At 39.2% G+C, this 22,868-nt stretch overlaps 1 protein-coding gene across 2 annotated transcripts; it reads right to left on the bottom strand.

The window, feature by feature from the left end:
- Positions 1-1,196: 1,196 nt before the first annotated feature.
- On the bottom strand, positions 1,197-22,661 carry trmt61a (tRNA methyltransferase 61A). Of its 2 annotated transcripts, XM_084092776.1 has the most exons (5): positions 22,514-22,661; positions 22,030-22,057; positions 20,935-21,328; positions 9,121-9,387; positions 1,197-1,971 (listed from the first exon to the last, which is right to left on the bottom strand). In XM_084092776.1, the coding sequence occupies exons 3-5, from the start codon at positions 21,263-21,265 to the stop codon at positions 1,652-1,654; spliced, it is 918 nt and encodes a 305-aa protein (XP_083948902.1). In that variant the 5' UTR covers positions 21,266-21,328; positions 22,030-22,057; positions 22,514-22,661; the 3' UTR covers positions 1,197-1,651. The 2 variants fall into 2 exon arrangements, with proteins under 2 accessions (XP_083948902.1, XP_083948901.1); XM_084092775.1 differs by lacking the exon at positions 22,030-22,057 and having other exon boundaries at positions 22,514-22,649.
- Between the last annotated feature and the right edge of the window lie 207 nt (positions 22,662-22,868).

The raw sequence follows: 22,868 nt of genomic DNA, 5'->3' as shown, positions 1-22,868 counted from the left end.
AAAAGACATTTTTACTTTGGATGCACAATATATCATTACCATATTGTTATGAGCCGATTTCAAAAGATCAAATCAATTCCTTATGGACAAAATATAGTCCCATCCTACATTTTTTATTATTCGAGAAGCCATTTGACTCAGATATACGTCACAAAGAAAACACTAATAGCAACTTCCATTTCAAGCTTTTTTAAAGCTAGTTTTACATTTAGATTTGCTGTCATATAATGCACACTTAAAAGTTGTTTTTTTTAATAGTTCATTAATACCAGTTAAATATAAAAATTAATATTCATTTTTCATACATTATGTGATGCCAAAATTCACTTGAATATATATTTTTTTAATATTGTACATTTATCTGTTAGTAGTCATAATGAAAATAAATGTAGTATTATATGGTATGAGCCAGAAATGTAATATCGTTGAATTAAAAAAAAAAAAAAATAATAATATTACACAAAAAGTACAAATTTGGTTTCCACGATGGTAACAAACACTGAACTACATTGTGCAATGTGATGATCATGTAACAAAGTCACCATGACTGTTTAAAAGCATTATCTATTGCCTAATGGCAGTGTGAAGTATATCATGTACAGTACACTAGTATCTTATTCCAAACTCAGATTATGACTGTCTCCAACTATAAAATCGATCCTCTGCGTTTCCCAAAATAGAGCACAAAAGGTTTAAAACACAATGAGCAAGAGAGAGAATAATAAAATAATTTCACCGTTATACAGCATCTATGAAGGCATCAGATTGCAGAGGGACGGCCTTTTTTGGACTCGTGGATAGAGGAGCTCTCAGCAGTTTGTTTCCGATATAACATTTACCAGATGTTAGTGCATCTAGTTCTTCTTCAGTATCTTGCATTCCACATGCAAGAAAGTAACATACACAAATACAGAACAGACCGTAACAACCTTGAATTTAGAGAGCTAGTGGTGAGAAACTGCTGATATCACATAATGAGCACAAATAAAAACCTCACATTTAAACAAAGCTTTATATGATGTTGTCTGGTCTAAATTTTATCATGACACATAAACGTCATGGACAGCATACATTTCCAAGCCACTCTACCTTGTTTTCCCAGAGAGGTCAAATACGTGTGGCAGTATTTGCACACAGCAGCTGACAGTCATACAAACCTGCCACAGCACGAGAAAGAAATACAAAAACTACAATGCTTTTTCCATCTCAATATATTTTATTGAAGTAAAAGATCTACCAGTTTTTTTTTTAAAAAGCACAAAAATAAAAACATGAACATCAATCTGTACTCCACTGAACGGTTACATTGATGTAAAAGCTCATCTAGCTGTTAACCAATCTTTTATATCTAAATGAAGCTAAACAAGACAGCAGGGGTTCCCAGTCCTGTTCCTGGAGATCCACCCACATGCAGAGTTCAAATCCAACCCTGATCAAACACACTTCTCTGTATTATCAAGTGCTCCTGAAGATCTTAATTAGCTGGTTCAGTTGTGTTTGATCAGGGCTGGAGCTGAACTTTGCAGGAAGGAAGATCCCCAGGAACAAGATTGGGCATCCCGAATATTGAGGCTGTGTACAGATGACGTCATTGCATGACATTTAGCGAGTCTGCGTTACTCACACTCTACAACAGGCTTCAGCAATGCTTCTAGTCGCGTGGTTTGGTAGCAAAGGTGAGGTATCCAGTGTGTCCTGCCATTTCTCTCGGTGGTGTGGCAGTCCTGCAGATTACAGAGGTGTTCCCAGTGTTTGGGACTTCCTCTTGATTAAGATCTGAAGCCATCTGTGTGCTGTTAGTACAGCACTCCTCTGGTCCAAAGTCTGGTAAGGGCAGAGTGACAGAACGTACGTCATGCACCCGCAGCAGAACCTCCAGTGTGCAGATCTCCTCAAAGCCATGGTTCAATAAAGCCTCACAAGTCCTCTGGACCTGCTCTATACACGGTGAGAAGGAGCAGAGACGACCTCCTGAAGACAGTGAAAAAGAAAATATTTTCCGTATTATTAGCATATTAGCTAATTATCATACTAAACCCTTAAGTGCACTATTAAAAATAAAGGTTCTTTATTGGCATCTATGGTTCCATGAAGAAATTTTAACATCCATGGAACCTTTTCAATGCACAAAAGGTTCTTTATACTGAAAAAATAAGGTTCTTTATACTGGAAAAAGGTTCTTTATACTGGAAAAAGTGTCCTTTAGAATATAAAATGTTCTTCATGCTAAGAATTTTTTTTTTTCCGGGACACACCAAGCCGAAGTCAAAGAAACTAGCCAAAAAGCTGCACTTGAACACACCAAAAGGACTAAAGGCGACCATCAAATAGCATGTGCGTTCTGCGCCTGCATGTAAGAAATATCCATCTATATCAGCAGGTTTCTATAGTCTACTTTCATCAAAAAGGGAAACTGAAACTAAGACTGCAGATATACAAACTGTAAAACAAAGCAGCGCTTTATAAATCATGTAGATCACCTTCTTCATTCCAGTCGGCTCATGTAATTATGAAAATATTTGTGCATTCGAATGCTCAGGTCAGCCTTCTGTCCATGCCGTCTTGACTTCTTTGCTCGCCTTCATCACTTTCGCTTTTATTCTCGTGCAATGACTCGTTCGCTAAGCTAAAACCCAGACGCGTCCTACGCCGACCGACGCTCAAAAATTAATTTTATAATGGCAGTGGATTGCAACCAACAGATTAAAGCTCAAAAACATGCATCCATCCATTGTAAACGAACTCGAAACGGCTCCAGGGGGTTAATAAAGGCCTTCTGAAGCAAAACGATGAGTCTGTGTAAGAAAAATATTAATATTTAAAACTTTATAAAGTAAAATAAATAGCTTCCGGCCAAACAAACATACGGATTCCACTTAAGTGTAAAGCACAACTTAAGCGAGTAATGTGACGTACTGCTGATATTTACGCTATGCCATGACGCACTACGCTACTTCTGACGTCATCAATTTTGTAAGTTGCGCATTAGGGGCAAGTAGACTGCGTATGACTGTAAGCTAGGCATTTATTTTGTAACGTTTTAATTATGAATATTTTTCTTACACAAACTTGCTTCAGAAGGCCTTTATTATAATATAGGCCTTTACATTTGGAGTGTACGATGGATGCACGTTTTTGAGCTTCAAATCTGTTGGTTGCAATCCACTGCCATTATAAAACTTGGAAGAGCCAAGATATTTTTGAATATAACTCTGATTGTATTCGTCTGAAAGAAGAAAGTCATATACACTTAGGATGGTTTGAGGGTGAGTAAAATCATGGGCTAATTTTCATTTGAAAGTGAACTAATCCTTTAAGAGTGTATACTTCATTTTTGACACAAACACTAGCATATGCGTACAGTCAAACGCATTGCCTTTCAAAGTATACTTCATTTGATATCGCAAACACAGCCACTCACACTAGCAAGTTTCATTGTGTGTCTGCGTTTTTTTGCATTCCGTATAAACTAGAATGGCATATCTCTCTTAACTAACTCAAATGTTCATCACAACACAGTGTAAAACAACAGACTGGGCCAGTGTTGCAGACTTGCAGACAAACTAATGCAAAAAAATTCAATGCATTTTTCAACTGCAGGTTTTGTGGCAGAGACAGCCACTCTCACACTCGAACTGGACTATTGAGTCACAACTGACGCTGCACTGGTGTTCCTCATCCGGTGTGATCCATGGTCTCCTGAGACTGGAGAATGCCTCTCATTCTATGATTTAGAAAATTCCCAAAAACTTAATTTGGATCTCTGTGATTCACCATGTCTGTCTACAAGTTTGCATCTGTTCTTTATCAAACCACTGAGCAGATACACAAGTCTCCAGCACTTGTGCTACACTCTGTGCAAACATGAATAGCAGTTTATTAGTAGTTTAAATGAACCTCTTTGTTTGACAGCAACAAGAATTACTATTTGTAAAACCTTATCAAATACCAGACAAGACCACACTTGTGGCTGACGTCAAATCAAACCTGAAACTACTTGAAAAGCAATGAGGAACAGGATTTTTTTTTTGCTCAGTTCTCTTTTAAAAGAAATGGCCATTTGACCGCGACAGTGTTCCTCAGTAGATCCAAACATTTCATGCAGTAATTATTGCTGTAAACTGAGGGGCAGACTTTTATTTTACATGATTTCTGCACTTATCTCAGGTGCAAGTCTACAGAATCTTGTATAGTGGATGTAAAGCTGAAGTGTCACTAGGGGCATCAAACAGAACTGCAGAACAGATGAACATTTTAAAACAAGTCTAAGGGTGTACTTACACTGGGCAATCTGAACTGTGCCCGAGCACAGCTGACCCCTAAAGTCTGGTTCGTTTGACTAGTGTGATCTCTCTTTTGTTTAACCATCCCTGGCCCGCTTGGAAGAGGTGGGCCAGAGCATGTAGTGTGATCGCTAACCGCGCCGGAGCATGGAACAGCTGCTACTTTTGTGTGCGCTACTGTCATCATGACAGCAAACATCTTCTATAACTACTTGGATAGTACACTTGAATTAATTCAATTAATTCAAGTATATTTAGGTTTATAACGGGTCTGGTTCTCACCTTATTGATGAACCTGAATTGTAAGTAAAGCTGCAAATTCCTCCATTAAAGTCAGCTGCCTCTGTAATAATCTTTTGATACGTGCAGCACAATCAAGTGAAAATAGGGGACAATCACGCCAGGGCACGGTACAAGGCAACCGTGCCTAGTGTGAGTACACCCCCACCCATCCACCATTGTAGGTAGCCCCGCCCCAAAATCACATAATTGGCCGAGGAGATAGTCACATCACACCCAGTAGGCTGTTCAACAAATAAAGTTCTGTGGGTGCAGATTACATGCAGGCCTGCTGAGAATATAAGTGATGTCGTAAAGAATATGGTTCCTCAACAGGCTTACTGGAAGCAACCAATAACTCACTAAGCTGTTAAGGGTTAGAGAGCAGTCGACATGCACATGTTTGCATATTGTTGCCTTACTGTTAAACAGTTTCATAATAACATGATAAACAGAGGAGTAAAACTGAAACAGCAATCTCTTCCACTCCTTTGCCATCTTGCTCCACTAACACGATTGGAGGGAATTTGGGCTTAAGGTGGTATTACTAACATGCACAAAAATAGCCACTGCTGATCAGAGTAAGAAGATAGACAGGGTTATGTGAGGAGAGAAGTATGAGAAAGAGACCTTAATGGGTATAGTTTACTCTTTGAAACTGTCTTTAGACTCAATCCAATCACATTCACTTAATCCAGCATGACCCCATCCTTCACTCTCAACATTCGCTATAGAAATATAATGAATGGGAACCACTGTAGGAAAGCAATGCAGAACTGTCTCACTCTCTTCTCTTGAGCCTGACAATTTTCACAGGGATGCATCAGGGATCCAAAGTCACTTGGTGCCTAAAAAAATACTTTTATAAAACAAATAGTTCAGGCCCTCAATGCTGATTGGTAAATACAGCGTTCCGACCATCCTAAAATCTGCAATACAGTAAAGGTGATGATATACGGGGCAACTTTGTTGCTGGCCAATGTTGCCGTCAACGGGCAACCAGGTGTGAGACAGCGCCCAAGACCGATCTAATGTATCCAGATATAATTCTAAATCACAATAAAGCCTCTTATAACTAATTGCTTAAATATCAACTCTGGGTAACACTTTTTTATTTTACAGTGTCCTTATTACACGTTACATGTACTTACCATAGTAATTACAACAGTAAAGTATGCATAATTACATGCAACTAACCCTCAACCAAACCCTAATCCTATAGTAAGTGCATATTGTTAAATGATATTACTCAGTACTTACAATTATTTTATAATTATTTATAATTTATACTTTATAATTACACCTTAAAAATAAAGTGCAACCCAACTTCTGTTGCTACCCTGCTGTCTAATTGTGATTCTACTTGTGGGTAGATCAGATGGCAAGCAAACAATCAGTTCTCATTATCAATGTGTTGGATGCAGAAGAAATAGTTAGGAGTAAAGGTCTGAGCGACTTTGACAAGGTCCAAATTGTTATGGCAAGGCGACTGAGTGAGAGTTTCTCTGAAACAGCAAGGCTTGTGGGTTGCTCCCGGTCAGCAGTGATGAAAATTTACCAACAGTGGTCCGAGGACAAACCACAAACTGGCAACAGGGTGTTTGCCACCCAAGGCTCACCGATGCACAAGGGCAAAAAAGGCTATTCTGTCTGGTCCAAGCCAACAGAAGTCTACTGTGGCTCAACACACTAAATTTTAATGATGGTTATGGGAGGAATGTCACAACACACAGTGCATTGCACTCTGCTGCGTATGGGGCTGTGCATATTTGACCCCTGTCCACTGTCGAAAAGCGCCTACAATGGGCTCGCGAGCATGGGAATTGGACCTTAGAGCAGTGGAATAATGTTTCCTGGTCCGATGAGTCCCGTCTTATTTACATCATGTGGCCGGCTGTGTACGTGTGCGCTGTTTACCTGGGGAAGTGATGGCACCAGGATGTGCTGTGGGACAATGACAAGCCAGGATTCTGCTTGGAAACCCTTGGTCCGTCCATTCATGTGGATGTAAATTTGACACTTGCGTCCTACCTAAACACTGTTGCAGACCAAGTACACCCCTTCATGACAATGGTGTTCCCTGGTGGAAGTGACCTCTTTCAGTAGAATAATGCACCCTGCCACACTATTCAGGAATGGTTTGAGGAACATAATGCAGAGTTCAAGGTGTTGATGGATGAACAATGATTTGAAACATTCAACATAGGCAACTCAAATAGCACTCCTCACACAAAGCACATCTATCTTAAGGCTGGAATACACTACGCAACTTTTAAAACCTGAAGAGTATCATACATTTGACTTGTAAATGGTTACAGAGAAAATGTGGACATCATACTAAAAAAAACTGAGGATCACAAACTACAAGACATTCAAGTGGTTCCGACATACTCATGCCAAAACATGCGCCTCGTAGGAGTATGACTAATGGAAACAATAGGTGTTCTAAAAAGGACAAAGGAATTTGTAACTATTTTTCGTTTTGCCGAATTGGTAGCAAATTTGTACAATGTGCTTACGTCCCACTACAAAAGTTTAGGTCAATCGAATCAAATCGTGGTCTGTGCCCATCATACACTACGTGATTTCTGTGAAATCTGTCAACTCTAAATGCCCAAAATCTGCAGAACAGCTTTGATTTTTTACAACTAGCATTGACTCCAGACTGCAATCGGGGGAAAATTTGCAGAGAGAGAGAGAGAGAGATAGAGAGATAGATAGAGAGATAGAGAGATAGAGAGAGAGAGAGAGAGAGAGAGAGAGAGAGAGAGACAGAGAGAGAGAGAGACAGAGAGACAGAGAGACAGAGACAGAGAGAGATTGTGCAGTTGATTGTGCAATTCCATTGACAAATAAGGCCTTTGCATGAAAACGCAGTCATAAACAGAGACATCAGGTCTCCTGGCAACAGGGGTCTGAGTAAGACATGAGTTACGCCAACAGCTCGGATTCTCTGAGCACTTAAACTGAGTAACAAGACTGAAAGGCCAAAAATGAAAAGGAATAAAGAAACAGGCAGGATAAAGAATCATCTCAAATCACTACACACTCTGATTGTTGCATAATAACAATAACATGTACATGTTGTGAGAAACATGTTATTAGTCAAGGACAACTGGCTTGGAGTTAACCAAAGTTATATAGTCAGAGCTATGCTAAAGTTTTCTGCACTGAACTCCTGATAAGTATCGCACAAGATAGTCAAAAGAATCAGATAGAGACCAGCTAATGTATGAGAATTCCAGAGCCTTGCCCATGCTCACGAAAGTCTCACCGCATGCCCCTTTATGGTCATTATTACCCAGCCAGCAAAACATTCTGCATGTGTGTATATAAATCAGAGTCTCTAAAAGGGGGTGTAACGTAGAGCGCTGCAGAAATTCCACTATAATGAGACAGAGAGACTCGATTTCCTCCAGGAGATCCTCTCTAATCTTATACTCCGCCAAGGCAGATCTTTACATGCATGTAGACAAATTCAAAGTATTTGGGTAGTTATGAAATTGTCGTCACTGTATGACGTTACTTCAACCGAAATGGTTTTAAATGAATTATTTGACATTTATCTTGTAAAATTATTGTACGTGTTTTTAATTAATTTATTTAACATTTTACCCAAATAACAATTAGATCAAATAAAAAATGAAAAATGAAAAAATATTTTGGTTACTGTCAACCTCCCACTTATCAAAATTTTTTATGAAAACTGACACAGGGGAATAACACAAGGACTGCTGACCCCTTACTGGGACACTGACTAGTCTAGGCCTGCCCAGTAGGGCAAGTGAGTTGTAGTTCCCATGGAAACAGCCTCTTGCCAAGTGGTCTGGTCACTTCTGAAGAAACCATTTCTGACATGCCCACTCGATAAAAAACAAATAGTTGTTCCAACAGAATGAGAGAAACCACAGACAAAACAACTATGAAATCTGTTCGAGCAAACTCAAGCCAAAGTCTTCATGATTAATTAAAGTTACTGGTGTGACATCATTTTGGTACAAAACTAAGATGTAATTATGCAGAACAATGTCTATGATTCATAGAAGCTGCCTCAATAACTGAGATGAAAACCTACACAAATTTAAACAAGAAATTCACAATTTAATTAGGAATCTCACCCCAAACCTCCCATTCCATAGAGGTTATTTGGGCATTTCATTGAGGTCAACGGCAGATGAGGGGAGTTTTTAGACTTATATTACACATCTTTTATTTTTTTGGAAATGTCCCTTGATTTTACAATGGTATTCTTAAAACCTACCTTGGTTAACCAGGAAAATGCCATGGTATATACTGTATATCAAAATACCATATATATAAAGTACTTTTTGTAAGTGTGTGCATATTGATAACTTTAAAACGGCACCATTTATATGCCTGTAAAGTTGTGTGTTCATAAAGGTCACTGTAGTCTTCAGTAGCATTTATATCTTGTGATTTGAAGACTCACTTTAGTGGCTTCATACATTAGTCATGGCGACAGAGAACCACATGCCATTTAGCATTAATATGGTAATAATGTCTCTTTAGTTATTTCAGTTGTGTACTGAGATCTCACCCTTGCGTTTCAAGGCCCTCTTGGCATGTGTGACTGCCTCCCACGGAGAAGGGATGTCTAAAAAGACCGCATCAGCTACACCTGTGATGCCGAAGCCCTCCGCGCACACGTCCTGGTTTCTAACAGTAACCAGGTGAGACACCTTGTGCTCCTTGAACTCCTGGATGGCCTTCTCGGCTCGCTGAGCGTGGAACTCGACTGTGTGCAGGTGACCGGTGGGAGCAATGGTCCGCAAAATAGAGTGAGACAGAGAGCCGCTGCCTGTACCTGGAAAACAGACACAAAATCTGCTGTTATAACAAGCCCACCACTGGGAATAAGTGGTCTGAGTTTGAGATTATTCAATTAATATCAAATTACACTTTTTCGGAATGCAACAGTTTCAGACACTAAATAAAATATTTAAAATCTGGTCATATTCCAATTATACAAGTATAAAAATAAACACATTCACCTCATTGCTATAACCACATTAACAGGATAGTTCACCCTAAAGTTAAAATGATAATTTACTGACCCTGCTGTTGTTCTAACGCTGTATGCAATTCTTTCTTTTTTCAGACCACAAAAGGGTAATTTTTTTTAATTTAAATGTCCTGCTCGGGCTCGTCCATATAATGGTAGTGATTAGCGACCAGCATCATGCTTTGTAAGTTTTTAAAAAAGATGCAAAAGTATCACATAATGGTGCCATGACACACAGGCCATATAAATAAGTGTTTTGGGGGTATACGATAGGGTTTGGTGAAAAACAAACCGAAATGTGTTATGTAACAAAAATCCTGACCTCGATGTGACCTCTTCTCAACGTGCGCATTCGTGAGCCGCAGTTCACTCCGACTCGCCCAGAAAAAGCACACAAGTTGTGAGAAATCAAGATTAATAAATATGTGTCCCAAAACAGTATACTTGTACTTTCTTCACTGAGTTGAATATCTCCAGAACTCTGTTTGTCTGATGACAGTCAGAATGATAGTTGACAGATGTGATAACTTTTTTGTTGCGACAAACACAACAGATATTAACCTCAGAGAAGAAAGTACATGGATTGTATTTCATGTTGCGTTTTTGTTCATCTTGATTGCTCACAACTTGTGTGTTTTTCTGGGCGAGTCAGAGTGAACTGTGGTGCTAATAGACTCACGAACACACACGTTGCATAGCTGTGCACAGAAGACCAATGGCCAAGATCAGGATTTTCGTTAAATAATACATTAAATTTCGTTTTTTCACCAAATCCTATCGTACACACCCAGAACACTTAAAAAAAAATATACGGTATGTGTCGCATGGGATCATTCTGTAATACTTTTGTGTTTTAAAAAAAAAAGCTTGATGCTGGTCACTATTGCTAGCTTGATGCTGGTCGGACGAGCCAAAAAAGAAAGAATGGCATATTGCATTAGAACACCAGGGTAAGTAAATTATGATTTAATTTTAATTTTAGGGATAGTTCACCCCAAAAGGAACATTTTCAAAACACAAATGAAGATCTTTTTTAATAAAACCTGAGAAATTTCTGTCCCACCACTAAAAGTCTATTCCACCAGAACTTTCAAGCTTCAAAAAGTTCATAAAGAGGTTATAAAAGTAATCCATATGAATCGAGCCATTTAATCCAAGTGTTTGAAGAAACAGGATTGCTTTATATGATGAACAGATTTAATAAGGTTTTTATTCACATATAAACATTGATCAACATGCATACATCACGCCAAATATTGTAAACAGAAGCTCAAAAGCAAGCACTTGTTTGGCACACAAGAACAAACCTCATAGGTTCGCTTGAGTACACTTGAGCTTCTGTTTACCATGTTTAATGTGCTCTTGTGTTGTTTAGTTTCTATGTGAATAAAAGCCTAAATGACTTTCACAATGTTTTTATGAACCTTTTAATGCATCAAAGTTTTGGTTGCATGGACTTTCAATTGAGAGACAGAAATCTCATTAAAAATCTCTTCATGCATGTTTCAAAGATTAACAAAATATATGGGCTTGGATTGAATTTTGGGTGAACTATTATATGTAACTATTCCAATATTTCATTTTCTAGAATAAGACTGGAATAAGCCTATCAGAATATGCACCATATCGTTATGCTCCATATTTGGATCAGAATATGCACCATAATGAACAGTCTTTAAATATGTGCAAATTGTAATTCTGGGTGATTACATGTTTAATTTCAATTGTAATATTCCTGTACTGTATGTCTCTTTCAAAATAAAGTCCTTAATTGGAAAATTGTGTACGTAAATGTAGACAAGACCCTTCACAGTTCACACTAACTAGAGTACCTTTACATGCACCAGGATTCAGATTAAGGGGAGAATCTGCTCAATGTGATTAAGCCAATACTAGGGAGAAATAAGTAATTGAATAAGAAATAAGAGGGACTGACAACTCCATAGTGTCTATGGTGTCTCATGCTCTACATTTTACAATTCACTGCACTGTTGTGTGCTTTTGTCTATGACATGAATGAGAATTAATGAGTTGATGAAGTTGCTGTGCAGAAAATCACGCACCGCAATAAATGGCAAAAGCAAGCCTCTCCAGTATTTCCACAAGAGAATAGCAGGAAAAGTACATGCATGTTTTATTTTAGTATTTGGGCCACTAACATGTGGAATATTACAAAAAAAAAAACCCATCTTATTAGAGGAATATTGACCTTAATCAGAAAATAGTGCACATGCATGTATACATGGTCACAGAGTTAAACACAGTAATAACGTGTGCATGAACATGTACATTGTGATACACGTGCATATGAGCAAGCTCTGGTGTTAATAGCCCATCTTCCTCTTCAAGAACCCATTAGTATGCTTTTGTTCTCATGGCAACAATAGGGTCAATGTTTAGTCCACAGCGTTGCATTCAGAGAGAACAGTGAATGACGTAAGAACGAGAGGCTCAGCAGGGGAGAAAGAACACACTGAATTATTCCAAAAGAAATATCTAATAGTATCCTTAAATGATGAAAAGCAAACTTCAGCCTGCACATGTGCCAATTTTGTGGGACAGTCACACTCACCTGAACACAGGACTGATATCTAAGTGTTAAATGCTTGTCCAGCTCAATGCGTTTGGAGGGCACTGAGGACAGAGCAGAGTGTGTGTTTTGTGTGTACACGCTCAACAGCCTTTAATGGATTCATTCAGAATACAAGAGGACCAACAAGTTGAATGAGCCAAATTGAAAAGAGTCTCGTCTCTAACTCATCTCTGCCGAGCCGACTCTGCCCACTCCAACTAGACAAGTCAATTTTATTTGTATTGCACTTTTCACAATACACCTTATTTCAAGATGAACAACAACAAATATTTGCCAGTGAGCTCAGAAAAATCCATCCATCCACCCATCCATCCATCCATCTCTCTCTCTCTCTCTCTATAAAAGAGATGTGCGAGACTAGTTGAATAGTCGATTAAACAATACTGCTGCTGCTAGTCTACTTGAAAATACTAGTCGTTTAAATAAACAGTATATACACATATATTTTTTTTTTGCACATTTAATGTTTTGCTTTTATTTACAAAAGCTACGTTTAAATTATCGTCATATTAATGTTACATTTTAAAATAAATATATTATTTTGAAAAGTGTATATCTGGAGCAGAAAACAAAAATCACCTGAGTTCAGAGAAATGTCCACTTGGATGATGAGCAAGGTGAGGGAGTATTTTGACAGCCAAAACTTTTCCATTTTCTTCTACGTCATGTTAAACTAGCATATAATTAAGCTTGCTTATAGGATTGTTATACTACCGGTTATGTATGGACAATACGGTATGAAATTTTATATCGGATTAAAGGAGAAACGGGAAGAATGAAACTTAACTGAAACTTGAACAGTTGCTATATCAATATCCTAACAAAGAGAGCACGCTTACATAATGTATTGTTGTCAGTACACATCAAGCTTTCTTGCGATTTTGGCACCCATCATGTGTACAGATACTTTTCATACATGAGAAGTGCATTCAAACCCGGACACGCAAGTGGTTACCGTTGTAACGAACAACAATACCTTAACTTTATGTGGACTAACTTTTATTTGCAACCCTCTATGGACACACTGAAGCTTGAGTCGTCATTGGCTAGTACATTTTTCATTTTACTCACCAGACTTTTTACATGGAATGCAAGAACAATGCAAATTGAAAAAAATTCTACATAAATATAGTATAAAATATTCATTTCAAACACTATTAAAGTCAAATTAACAGTCTGTAATAAAATAAAAACAAACTACAACCAATAGCACAAATAAACAATAGAACAAAGATGCAAATTAATTAAACAGTGCTTTCAGGTAAATCTAAGAGTAGTTAGATACAGATTAGGTATTAGGCACAGAAATTGAATAATCAAATGTAAAAACACTGCATAGTCTTCACTGTATTTAATTAAATAGATGGATGCTTATTAAAGTTACAAAAGTTATTCAGACAAGAGCATTGAGGGATTTTTTGCAGTGAGTCTTTTGTTGTTGATTAACATTAAAAACAGACAGAAGCAGGAATATTAGGCTGATGTCACTTTAACACCGTGTCCTAACCAGACGCGATGATAAGATTCCAGCGACAAATAATTTGTCTGTCCACACTAGACGCAACACGTTTCCATTTGTTTCATTTCAAGAATTATCCATTGTTGCTTTTACAGCTACAAAGCTGGGAGCACTAAATGATATTCAAAGTCACATTGCATGCTTTTAATATTAAAGGGGAACTATGCAGTTTTTTTTAGCTTCATTTACCTTAACTGAACAGCTTCGGAGTCAGTGGAATGGTTGTATTACTTTTTTCAGGTTGAATGGTGGCCGTCTCGCTTCCCCCTAGCGCCTGTGAGCGAAAAAAACACCCTTGCAACTTTGGGGCGGCGGGCATATCGCGTGATATAAGGTCTCGTAATGTAACGAATAGCTTTACGGCACTGTACACATACATTTATTTGCTAGCCTTCTGTGTATCATACAACATACCTCAGTGGACATGGCTCTGTGCGTTCGCCGGCTTCTTTGAAAACAAATGCACATGACCAGAGGGAGAAGATGGGAGGGGGGGGGGAGAGTCGCCAACAGGTTTTTACGACAGTGTTGTCAAATATCTATTCCGAAGCTGTAGGGGGAGCTCTATAGAGAAACCAGCGAGCAAAAAGCAAGAAAACAGCGAAGAAATTGCCAAAACTGCATAGCGCAGCTTTAAATAAAGCACATAAACAGTACCTGAGATTATCATTGCCACACTTTGTGTTTGTTGTTCCAGCCGCGACGTTGCAGAAAAATAGAAACCGTTTCTAAAATAGTATCGTTGCGTGTTGCGGCTGGTTATAGGACACGGTGTAAGACAATGCACGGATCCATTATACTGATACTGCACACATGCGTTTTCTTTCTCGACTGTTTATGTTCAATTAAGACATAATTGACTTTGTTTACTAGGATACTCGTCAAGACAGGCATGTTGACAATTTTGTGTGAAGACGTGAAATAGAGCTCAATTCAGTATTTGCGTGCTGTCAGACACAGCTTTGGCTATCGAGTTATTTTCACGTCTTCTTGCACTTCAAATTAATTAGGCTTAAAAACGTGCAAATGATAAACTTAACGATGATGCAGTACTTGCCTGATCGAGACAGCGTCAATTCTCTTTTCATGGCATGTGTAAAAGCCTCTCTCTTTCTCTCAAGGTGAGTGCGATAGTGCAGAGTGTGAGAGAAAACGACAGAGGGCGCTCTCAGCCAAGCTACAGTGCGTAAAGCTCAGTAACTTAGGCAATTAAATTACATATCTGCGCTAGACTTATTTTTTTGCCTCCAACTCAATCAGGCGAAAGAAATCGTACAATTTACTAGCCATTGGCTAATTAAATAAATTTTTTAGTCGGCCAGTGTGAAATTCTGTCGCACATGTGACTGATTTACTCGCATTGTTGAGGGTTGATTTGAGAAAATCTGTTTATAATAGGCTATTACATTTGAACTTAATGGTCCTATTAAGTCCTATTGATTCAGTTAATTTGAATAAATATGTATATAATGGCTAACGTTGCTTAAGTTTAATATATGATGATCAAAATGCAAGCCAAGCATTGCATGTATCTGACCTATTTTTGGCAGCATTCATTATGGGATTTTACTGTTTATATATATATATATATATATATATATATATATATATATATATATATATATATATATATATATATATATATATATATATATATATATACACTGCTCAAAAAAATTAAAGGAACACTTTGAAAACAAATCAGATCTCAATGGGGAAAAATATCATGCTGGATATCTATACTAATATGGACTGGGTAATGTGTTATGAACGAAAGGATGCCACATCGTTTGATGGAAATGAAAATAATCAACCTACAGAGGATTGAATTCAAAGACACCCCGGAAATCTAAGTGAAAAAATGATGCAGCAGGCTTGTCAATTTTGCTGAAATTTCATTGCAGCAACTCAAAATGGTTCTCAGTAGTTTGTATGGCCCCCACGTGCTTGTATGCATGCCTGACAACGTCGGGACATGCTCCTACTGAGACGACGGATGGTGTCCTGGGGTATTTCCTCCCAGATCTGGACCAGCGCATCACTGAGCTCCTGGACAGTCTGAGGTGCAACCAGGTGATGTCAGATGGACCGAAACACAATGTCCCAGAGGTGTTCTATTGGATGTAGGTCAGGTGAGCGTGGTGGCCCTTCAATGGTATCATTCCTTCATCCTCCAGGAACTGCCTGCATGCTCTCGCCACATGAGGCCGGGCATTGTTGTGCACCAGGAGGAACCCAGGACCCACTGCACCAGCACAGGGTCTGACAATGGATCCAAGGATTTCATCCCAATACCTAATGGCAGTCAGGGTGCCATTGTCTAGCCTGCAGAGGTCTGTGCGTCCCTCCATGGATATGCCTCCCCAGACCCTCACTGACCCACCACCAAACCGGTCATGCTGAACGATGTTACAGGCAGCATAACATTCTCCACGGCTTCTCCAGACCCTTTCCTGTCTGTCACGTGCTCAGGGTGAACCTGCTCTCATTTGTGAAAACCACAGGGCACCAGTGGCGGACCTGCCAATTCTGGTGTTCAGTGGGAAATGCCAATCGAGCTCCCTGGTGCTGGGCAGTGAGCACAGGGCCCACTAGAAGACGTCGGGCCCTCAGGCCACCCTCATGAAGTCTGTTTCTGATTGTTTGGTCAGAGACATTCACACCAGTGGCCTGCTGGAGGTCATTTTGTAGGGTTCTGGCAGTGCTCATCATGTTCCTCCTCGCACAAAGGAGCAGATACGGGTCCTGCTGATGGGTTAAGGACCTTCTACGGCCCTGTCCAGCTCTCCTAGAGTAGCTGTCTGTCTTCCTGGAATCTCCTCCATGCTCTTGAGACTGTGCTGGGAGACACAGCAAACCTTCTGGCAATGGCACGTATTGATGAGCCATCCTGAAGGAGCTGGACTGCCTGCGCAACCTCTGTAGGGTCCAGGTATCGCCTCATGCTACCAGTAGTGACACTGACCCTAGCCAAATGCAAAACTGGTGAAAAACAGTCTGAAAAGATGAGTAGGGAAAAAATGTCAGTGGCTTCCACCTGTAAAACCATTCCTGTTTTGGGGGTTGTCTCACTGTTGCCCATCTAGTGCACCTGCTGTTAATTTCATTAACACTAAAGCAGCTGAAACTGATTACCAACCCCCTCTGTTACTTAACTGACCAGATCAATATCCCAGGAGTTTAACTGACTTGATGCTATTCTCTGATTAAAAAGTGTTCCCTTTATTTTTTTGAGCAGTGTATATATATATATATATATATATATACACATACATACATACATACATACACACACAATTAATGAGCACACACATTTCAAAGTACAAACACAGATAGAAGACCTCCACATCAGCTGTGTAACTTGTACTTTGAAATGTGTGTGCTCATTAATTGTGCTATAAATTAAATCATAGCCTTTTAAAGTTTAATATTCACATTAAACCGTGTCGCAATTCCTGTTTTCTGTACCCAAATGTAAGGTATCTTGAAATGATCATTAAGACCTTCATATACTGTGTGAAACATTAAAGGGGTGGTTGATTATGATTTCACTTTTCTAACTTTAGTTAGTGTGTAATGTTGCTGTTTGAGCATAACAAACATCTGCAAAGTTACAACGCTCAAAGTTCAAAGCAAAGGGAGATATTTGCTTTTAAAGAAATAGCTTTTTAAGGACTACAACAAACTGCTGGTAGAGACTACACGACATTCCTCCCGGGTTAGTGACATCACAAACCCTAGAATTTACATAAACCTGCCCCCGGAACACGATTAGAAGATAGTTATAGACCAACGCTACTTTTGCGTCATCGAAGGGTAACGCCCCTTTTTGGGGGAAAACAAACGGATTCCCCTGAGAACAGAACTCGCTCGCTCTAGACCTGCAAAGTTTCTTGATAGCAAAAATGGCACAAACATACACTCTCTTTGCCGGCCGAGGACCGTGAGCGGTATTTAAAGAAGCTACTGGATAGGGAGTTACAGAGGTGTCCCTTTGAAATGGTCGAAAACTGGATTAATGACCCCACGCAGTGGCCAAATATGGACTATTCAGACATCTACCACTATCTCGTGGAATCACCAAGTAAGTAACGTTAGCCTATTTTTTTGTCATTAACACACTCACAGTATGACAAACTAGACGATGAGGCCATGTCAAGAGGAGTCGGTGGTTTACTTGGATCATATTTCACTTGATTTAAGCTATTGACAGTTTTGTTGTCGACTAGCTATAGGCTACTAGTAAGAAACCCTCAAACACTGTAATCAGAACAATCATGTCAGAGGCTAAACATAAATAGTCCGTACCTTAAAGGGTCATTTCACCCGTGGAGACATGAATGTGTATTGAAAGTGGGTCATTTATGTAGAAGAAATGTGAAATTATTTTTGAATTTGGAGCTTTCTAGACTGAGAAAAGCCAGAAAATGTATTTTTGGCTTATGTGGATGAAAGACAACAACTCCCAGAATGCACTTGCTTCGCTGCCCTACAAGGCCACTCCCAAGCCACGCCTACCGGTAAGAGAGTGCAGTTGAAAACAAAAACATCAAGGCAAGGCTAGGCTACGAGTGAGTCTCCGTGACGAGTTTGCCCAAAATGTCCGGGATTCGGCTTTTGCGTTCTACAGTCGCCATTCATCATGTTTACTGTGGCGAGCAGGACGAGGCTGAGGGGCGCGGGAGAACGGCGCGAGGCCGGTGGCGTGATTACTGACGACCGACACCTGTGAGGCACTGTTCTCGTATCTCGCACGGAGCAGCAGGTATTTTCTTAGCAATGGTAAAACACACATCAACCGATCACGCCACTGGCCTCGCGTCTTTCAACCGATCACGCCACCGGCCTCGCGTCTTTCTCCCGCGGCGCTAGCCTCGTCCTGCTCCCTGTATTACTGTGATTACTGATGAGCGCGCCTGTGAGATGCACCGGTCTCATGGGCTATCTCTCACGGAGGTGCGGGTATTTTCTTAGCAATGTTAAAACGCAAATCAACCGATCACTTGTTTAGCATTCATGTAAACATTACATTCAGATTCACCAATCGGGGTGAATTCAGTTAGATTGAAACAAAAGGTGAGCATGTAAACAATGGATGGCGACCGCAGAAAGCAAAAGCTGAATCCCGGACATTTTTGTCGATCTCGACGGCCGGACATGTCCGGGAAATAGAGTAACCCCTACTACTCAGCTTTCTTCGTCCCTGTTTTCTGCAGGTTTCTGCCGTTGAAATCAAACGCACTCGAACTGATCTGTGATAGGTCTGTTAGCGCATTAGGTCCAACCCCCTATGGGCGGGTTTGAAAGGGTGGATCTAGTGCTTGTAGTCTTAACAGAAATCCCCCCCTCTTACACTTCCTCCTACAATGACGCAAAATGACGATTTTTGCGTCATTGTAGGAGGAAGTGTAAAGAGGTAAATACAGATTTCTCTCGTCTCGGGGGAAAATGAAAAAATGTTGCATGACCATTCAATAGTATGACTGGGTTTCTAACAATGCAAAGCTTAATGCAAATGGGTGAAGTGTCCCTTTAAGTGGGGAAGAGACAATGAAAAACATGCCCCATACATAGGTCCCATACATATTTTGCCGTACACTGTAAACCTTTTTACAACTTTCAAAGTCCTAGCACTTTCTAGACACAAGCAGAAACCAGCCAAGTCCACTTTAGTCCTAGCCTGCCACTATTTCAACAGTAAAATCAGTTAACAGCCAAGGTAGCGTGCCTAGTGAGAGCTAACGTTAATCACATAGCTGCTAACAGCTTCGTCTTTCTAACTAGTAACGTTACGTTAAGTTAAACCACCGACTCCTCTTGACATGGCCTTATCGTCTAGTTTTGTCATACTGTTAATGACAAAAAAAATAGGCTACTTACTTGGTGATTCCACAAGATAGTGGTAGATGTCTGAATAGTCCAAAGAGAGTGTGTGTTTGTGCGATTTTTGCTATCAAGAAACTTTGCAGGTCTAGAGCGAGCGAGTTCTGTTCTCAGGGGAATCCGTTTGTTTTCCCCCAAAAAGGGGCGTTACCCTTCGATGACGCAAAAGTAGCGTTGGTCTATCTCCACATCAGCTACATACATTTAAACATAAACAAAAAAGTTTTTGAAATTTTCAGGACACAACCTCTTGAAGCTCCGCCCCCTGTGCTGGGAGCAGCAGCTCATTTGCATTTAAAGGGACAGACACAAAAACGATGCATTTTTGCTCACCCTTAAAAAGTGACAATTTTAATGCTATATAAATGCTTTTTTTTATGCTATATAAAAATATCAGTGGGGTATTTTGAGCTAAAACTTCACATACACACTCTGGGGACATCAGAGACTTATTTTACATCTTGTGAAAAGAGCATTATACCACCCCTTTAAAGATAATTTATGGCCTTCAATTTGATAAAACTGAATTTAAAACTTTAAGACTTTTTAAGGACCTGCAGGGCCAATATATTTTTGTTATTGTGTTGAACAGAAATTATTCAATAAATAAAGCATCTGAACAAATCTTCATTCAGACTTGCTTCACTCCTCTCATTTTTAAGGCCCGTTCACACCAAACACGATAACTATAAAGATAACGATAAAGATAACTATATATGCGTCCACACCAACGACCGATAACGGTCTTTTTATTCTAAGCATGCGCGCGCCCGGATGATCCAGATCCATTTTAAATGCGCGAGACCTTTAAATTAGAATGGATTCTGATTGGCTGTCAGTGTTTTATCGTTCGACAGCTGGAAAAAAATCGTTCTGAAAGTGATCCCAACGATATCGTTCCTCATATCTTTATCGTTATAGTTGTGGTGTGAACTCTGTTATTCTTTAATATGGAGAACGATTTTTAGAATTATATCTTTATCGTTATCTTTATAGTTATCGTCCTTGGTGTGAACGGGCCTTTAGAATGAGCTTTGCTGTAGGGTGGATTTCAGAAGTACACTGGAGAAAAGTGGGCTGCAATTATATGACAGGCTGAGCTGTTTTTGAGACTCGTAAGAGTAGGGTTACATTGCATTAGGGTTATATTGCTTGTCAGGCAATATGGAGCACTTTCATTGATCAAACCTCCATCAGCAAAATATGAATATGAAGTGTCCTTCTGTGTATGACTTGAGTTCACCTGCTTGACACTTGAAAGTCAAGTATCTCCTTGCTACAGCAAGGATAAGACTGTATAGAAGATCTCTAAAAATTCAGATGACCAAAATCCTTTGATGGTTCTCATTCTTACCTGACTCGCAGACGACGGAGCCCGGTTTGAGGTCCAGCATCAGTGTGATGTTGGCAATGTCTGTCGTGTAGAGGATCTGTGTTCGGTGGGGAAGGTTAACAGTCCACAGTTCTGGTGTGGGGTGCAGCACATAAACCCAACCACCCTTACTGCAAGTCACTTTGGTACCAAAGCGCTGTCCAATCAGGTCGCTGGAGTGGCGGATAGCCCCATAGCGGGTCTGCGTCTGAGCTCCGGACTGAACTTTGATAGGCATCATGGAATCATGACCCAGGAAGATAATGACAACATCCCCTTCTTGGATGAGCTCGGAGTATTCCACAAAACTCATGAGGCACAGCTGGGTTTCAACTTCAGTGAAAAGTGTGGCCTTGGATGATTAAATTACACTGGTCTGTCATAAATGAAAACACACAAACACATTATTATCATAAGTTAATGGACAAAACATTTACATTAATATTTATATACCATCATATTACTTCATAGACTAAATTGAATATTTAGGATATTCCCATCTTTTAAAAATATATATTTGTGTTGATAAAAAAAGCATAAAACAGACTCAGACACTTTATTAATTTTAACTTGATTATAAACAGCATGGCAATAAAGAGCTATGCTGTCATCCTTTTAAAATCCTGTCAAACTAATTTCTGTACTTTTAGAGAGATGGACCAAAAATTCCACTGTTGGCATTTCTTGGAGGATTATGTCTAATTGTCTATTATAGCTTTTGTTTAAAGCAATTAAAGCAATAATGCCAAGAAAGCAGTTAAAAAAAAAAAAAATTAAATAGAAACGTAAAAATTAAAATAAAAAAATAAAAAATAAATAAATGGAAGTTAAAAGTAATAATAAATTAAAATTAAGTTAAAATAAAAAACAAATCTAATATTGCTGAAAGTAAACGGTTTACAAATGTAAACGTTTAATATTTTATCCAATATATACATATACATAGCCCATAATTTCAAATAAAAACACGCACGTCAACTACCTTAACGTTACTCAAAATCCAGTCAGTGCGTATTTTGATTTAAATAACGTTAACGTTAGTTGTAAACTGTTAGTCACCGTAACTAAGTTACCAACCTGTCAAACTGAACATTACCAGCACCTTCTGTGTAACCGCAGTCCGGAGACAGTTCAGAACAGAAAAACAAAATGGGCAACAATATTGTAAGTTAATCTGATAATAACGCACTTGTTGATATCTGTGAACATTTTTGTTATTTTAGGTATTTGATTCAGCAAGGTGAACAGGAGGAACGGATTCGCTAAACAGCGACCACCGGTTTCATTACAAACCATCGACTACTGAGAAATATAAATATTTTTAACTTATCGTTTTTACAGGAGGGCTAAACTGAATGTGAACTAACACTTTTTAAAAAGACCATTCATTAGGCTACATCGAGCACAAACTGAAGTGTTTTTTTCAAAGCGTAAACAGAGTAACGTTAACCGTTCACGCATTGCTGGAAAGGAAGCGTCTGACTGACATGTCTTAACGAACGTAACTTACATCGTTCGACATAAAGATATGTTTAACATAAAGAAAAACTCAAAAACTCACCGTTTCTATAATTTTATATTAGGGAGAGAGCAGAAAGAAAGTACAACACGTGTGTGCGGCTAGTTTGCTTGATAAACCGCATGCATGCAGACGCGGTCCGTCCTACAGAGCGGCTCTTTACCTCATCTGGATAGACTCAAACGCATGTGAACGCGTTGCTCGCCATATACAAATCTACAACTTGTCGCAAAACGTCTACTTCTCACGACACAACCAGTCTCAGGAAAATGATGTAAGAGTATTTTAAAGGAACAGTATCTGTTTTACTTAAACGTCAAGATAAACCAAATAGAAATTTGCGTGGTGGTTTAGAACGTTTAGAAGAAGGGAAGTAAGTTAACGTTTTCCCTTCAAA

Source organism: Abramis brama (genome assembly GCF_963993115.1).
Source record: "Abramis brama genome assembly, chromosome: 19".
Classification (NCBI taxonomy): domain Eukaryota; kingdom Metazoa; phylum Chordata; class Actinopteri; order Cypriniformes; family Leuciscidae; genus Abramis; species Abramis brama.
Note: the sequence above shows the minus strand (reverse complement) of the source record. Positions and strands in the feature narration are given on the sequence as shown.

Excerpts from the sequence above, each read along its gene's own strand:
- trmt61a (XM_084092776.1), bottom strand. The coding sequence starts at position 21,265 with ATGAGTTTTGTGGAATACTCCGAGCTCATCCAAGAAGGGGATGTTGTC. Across the intron at positions 9,388-20,934 it reads CTCCGTCGTCTGCGAGTCAG|GTACAGGCAGCGGCTCTCTG; the intron begins GTAAGAATGAGA and ends TCTGTTTTCCAG. Across the intron at positions 1,972-9,120 it reads GAGGGCCTTGAAACGCAAGG|GAGGTCGTCTCTGCTCCTTC; the intron begins GTGAGATCTCAG and ends CACTGTCTTCAG.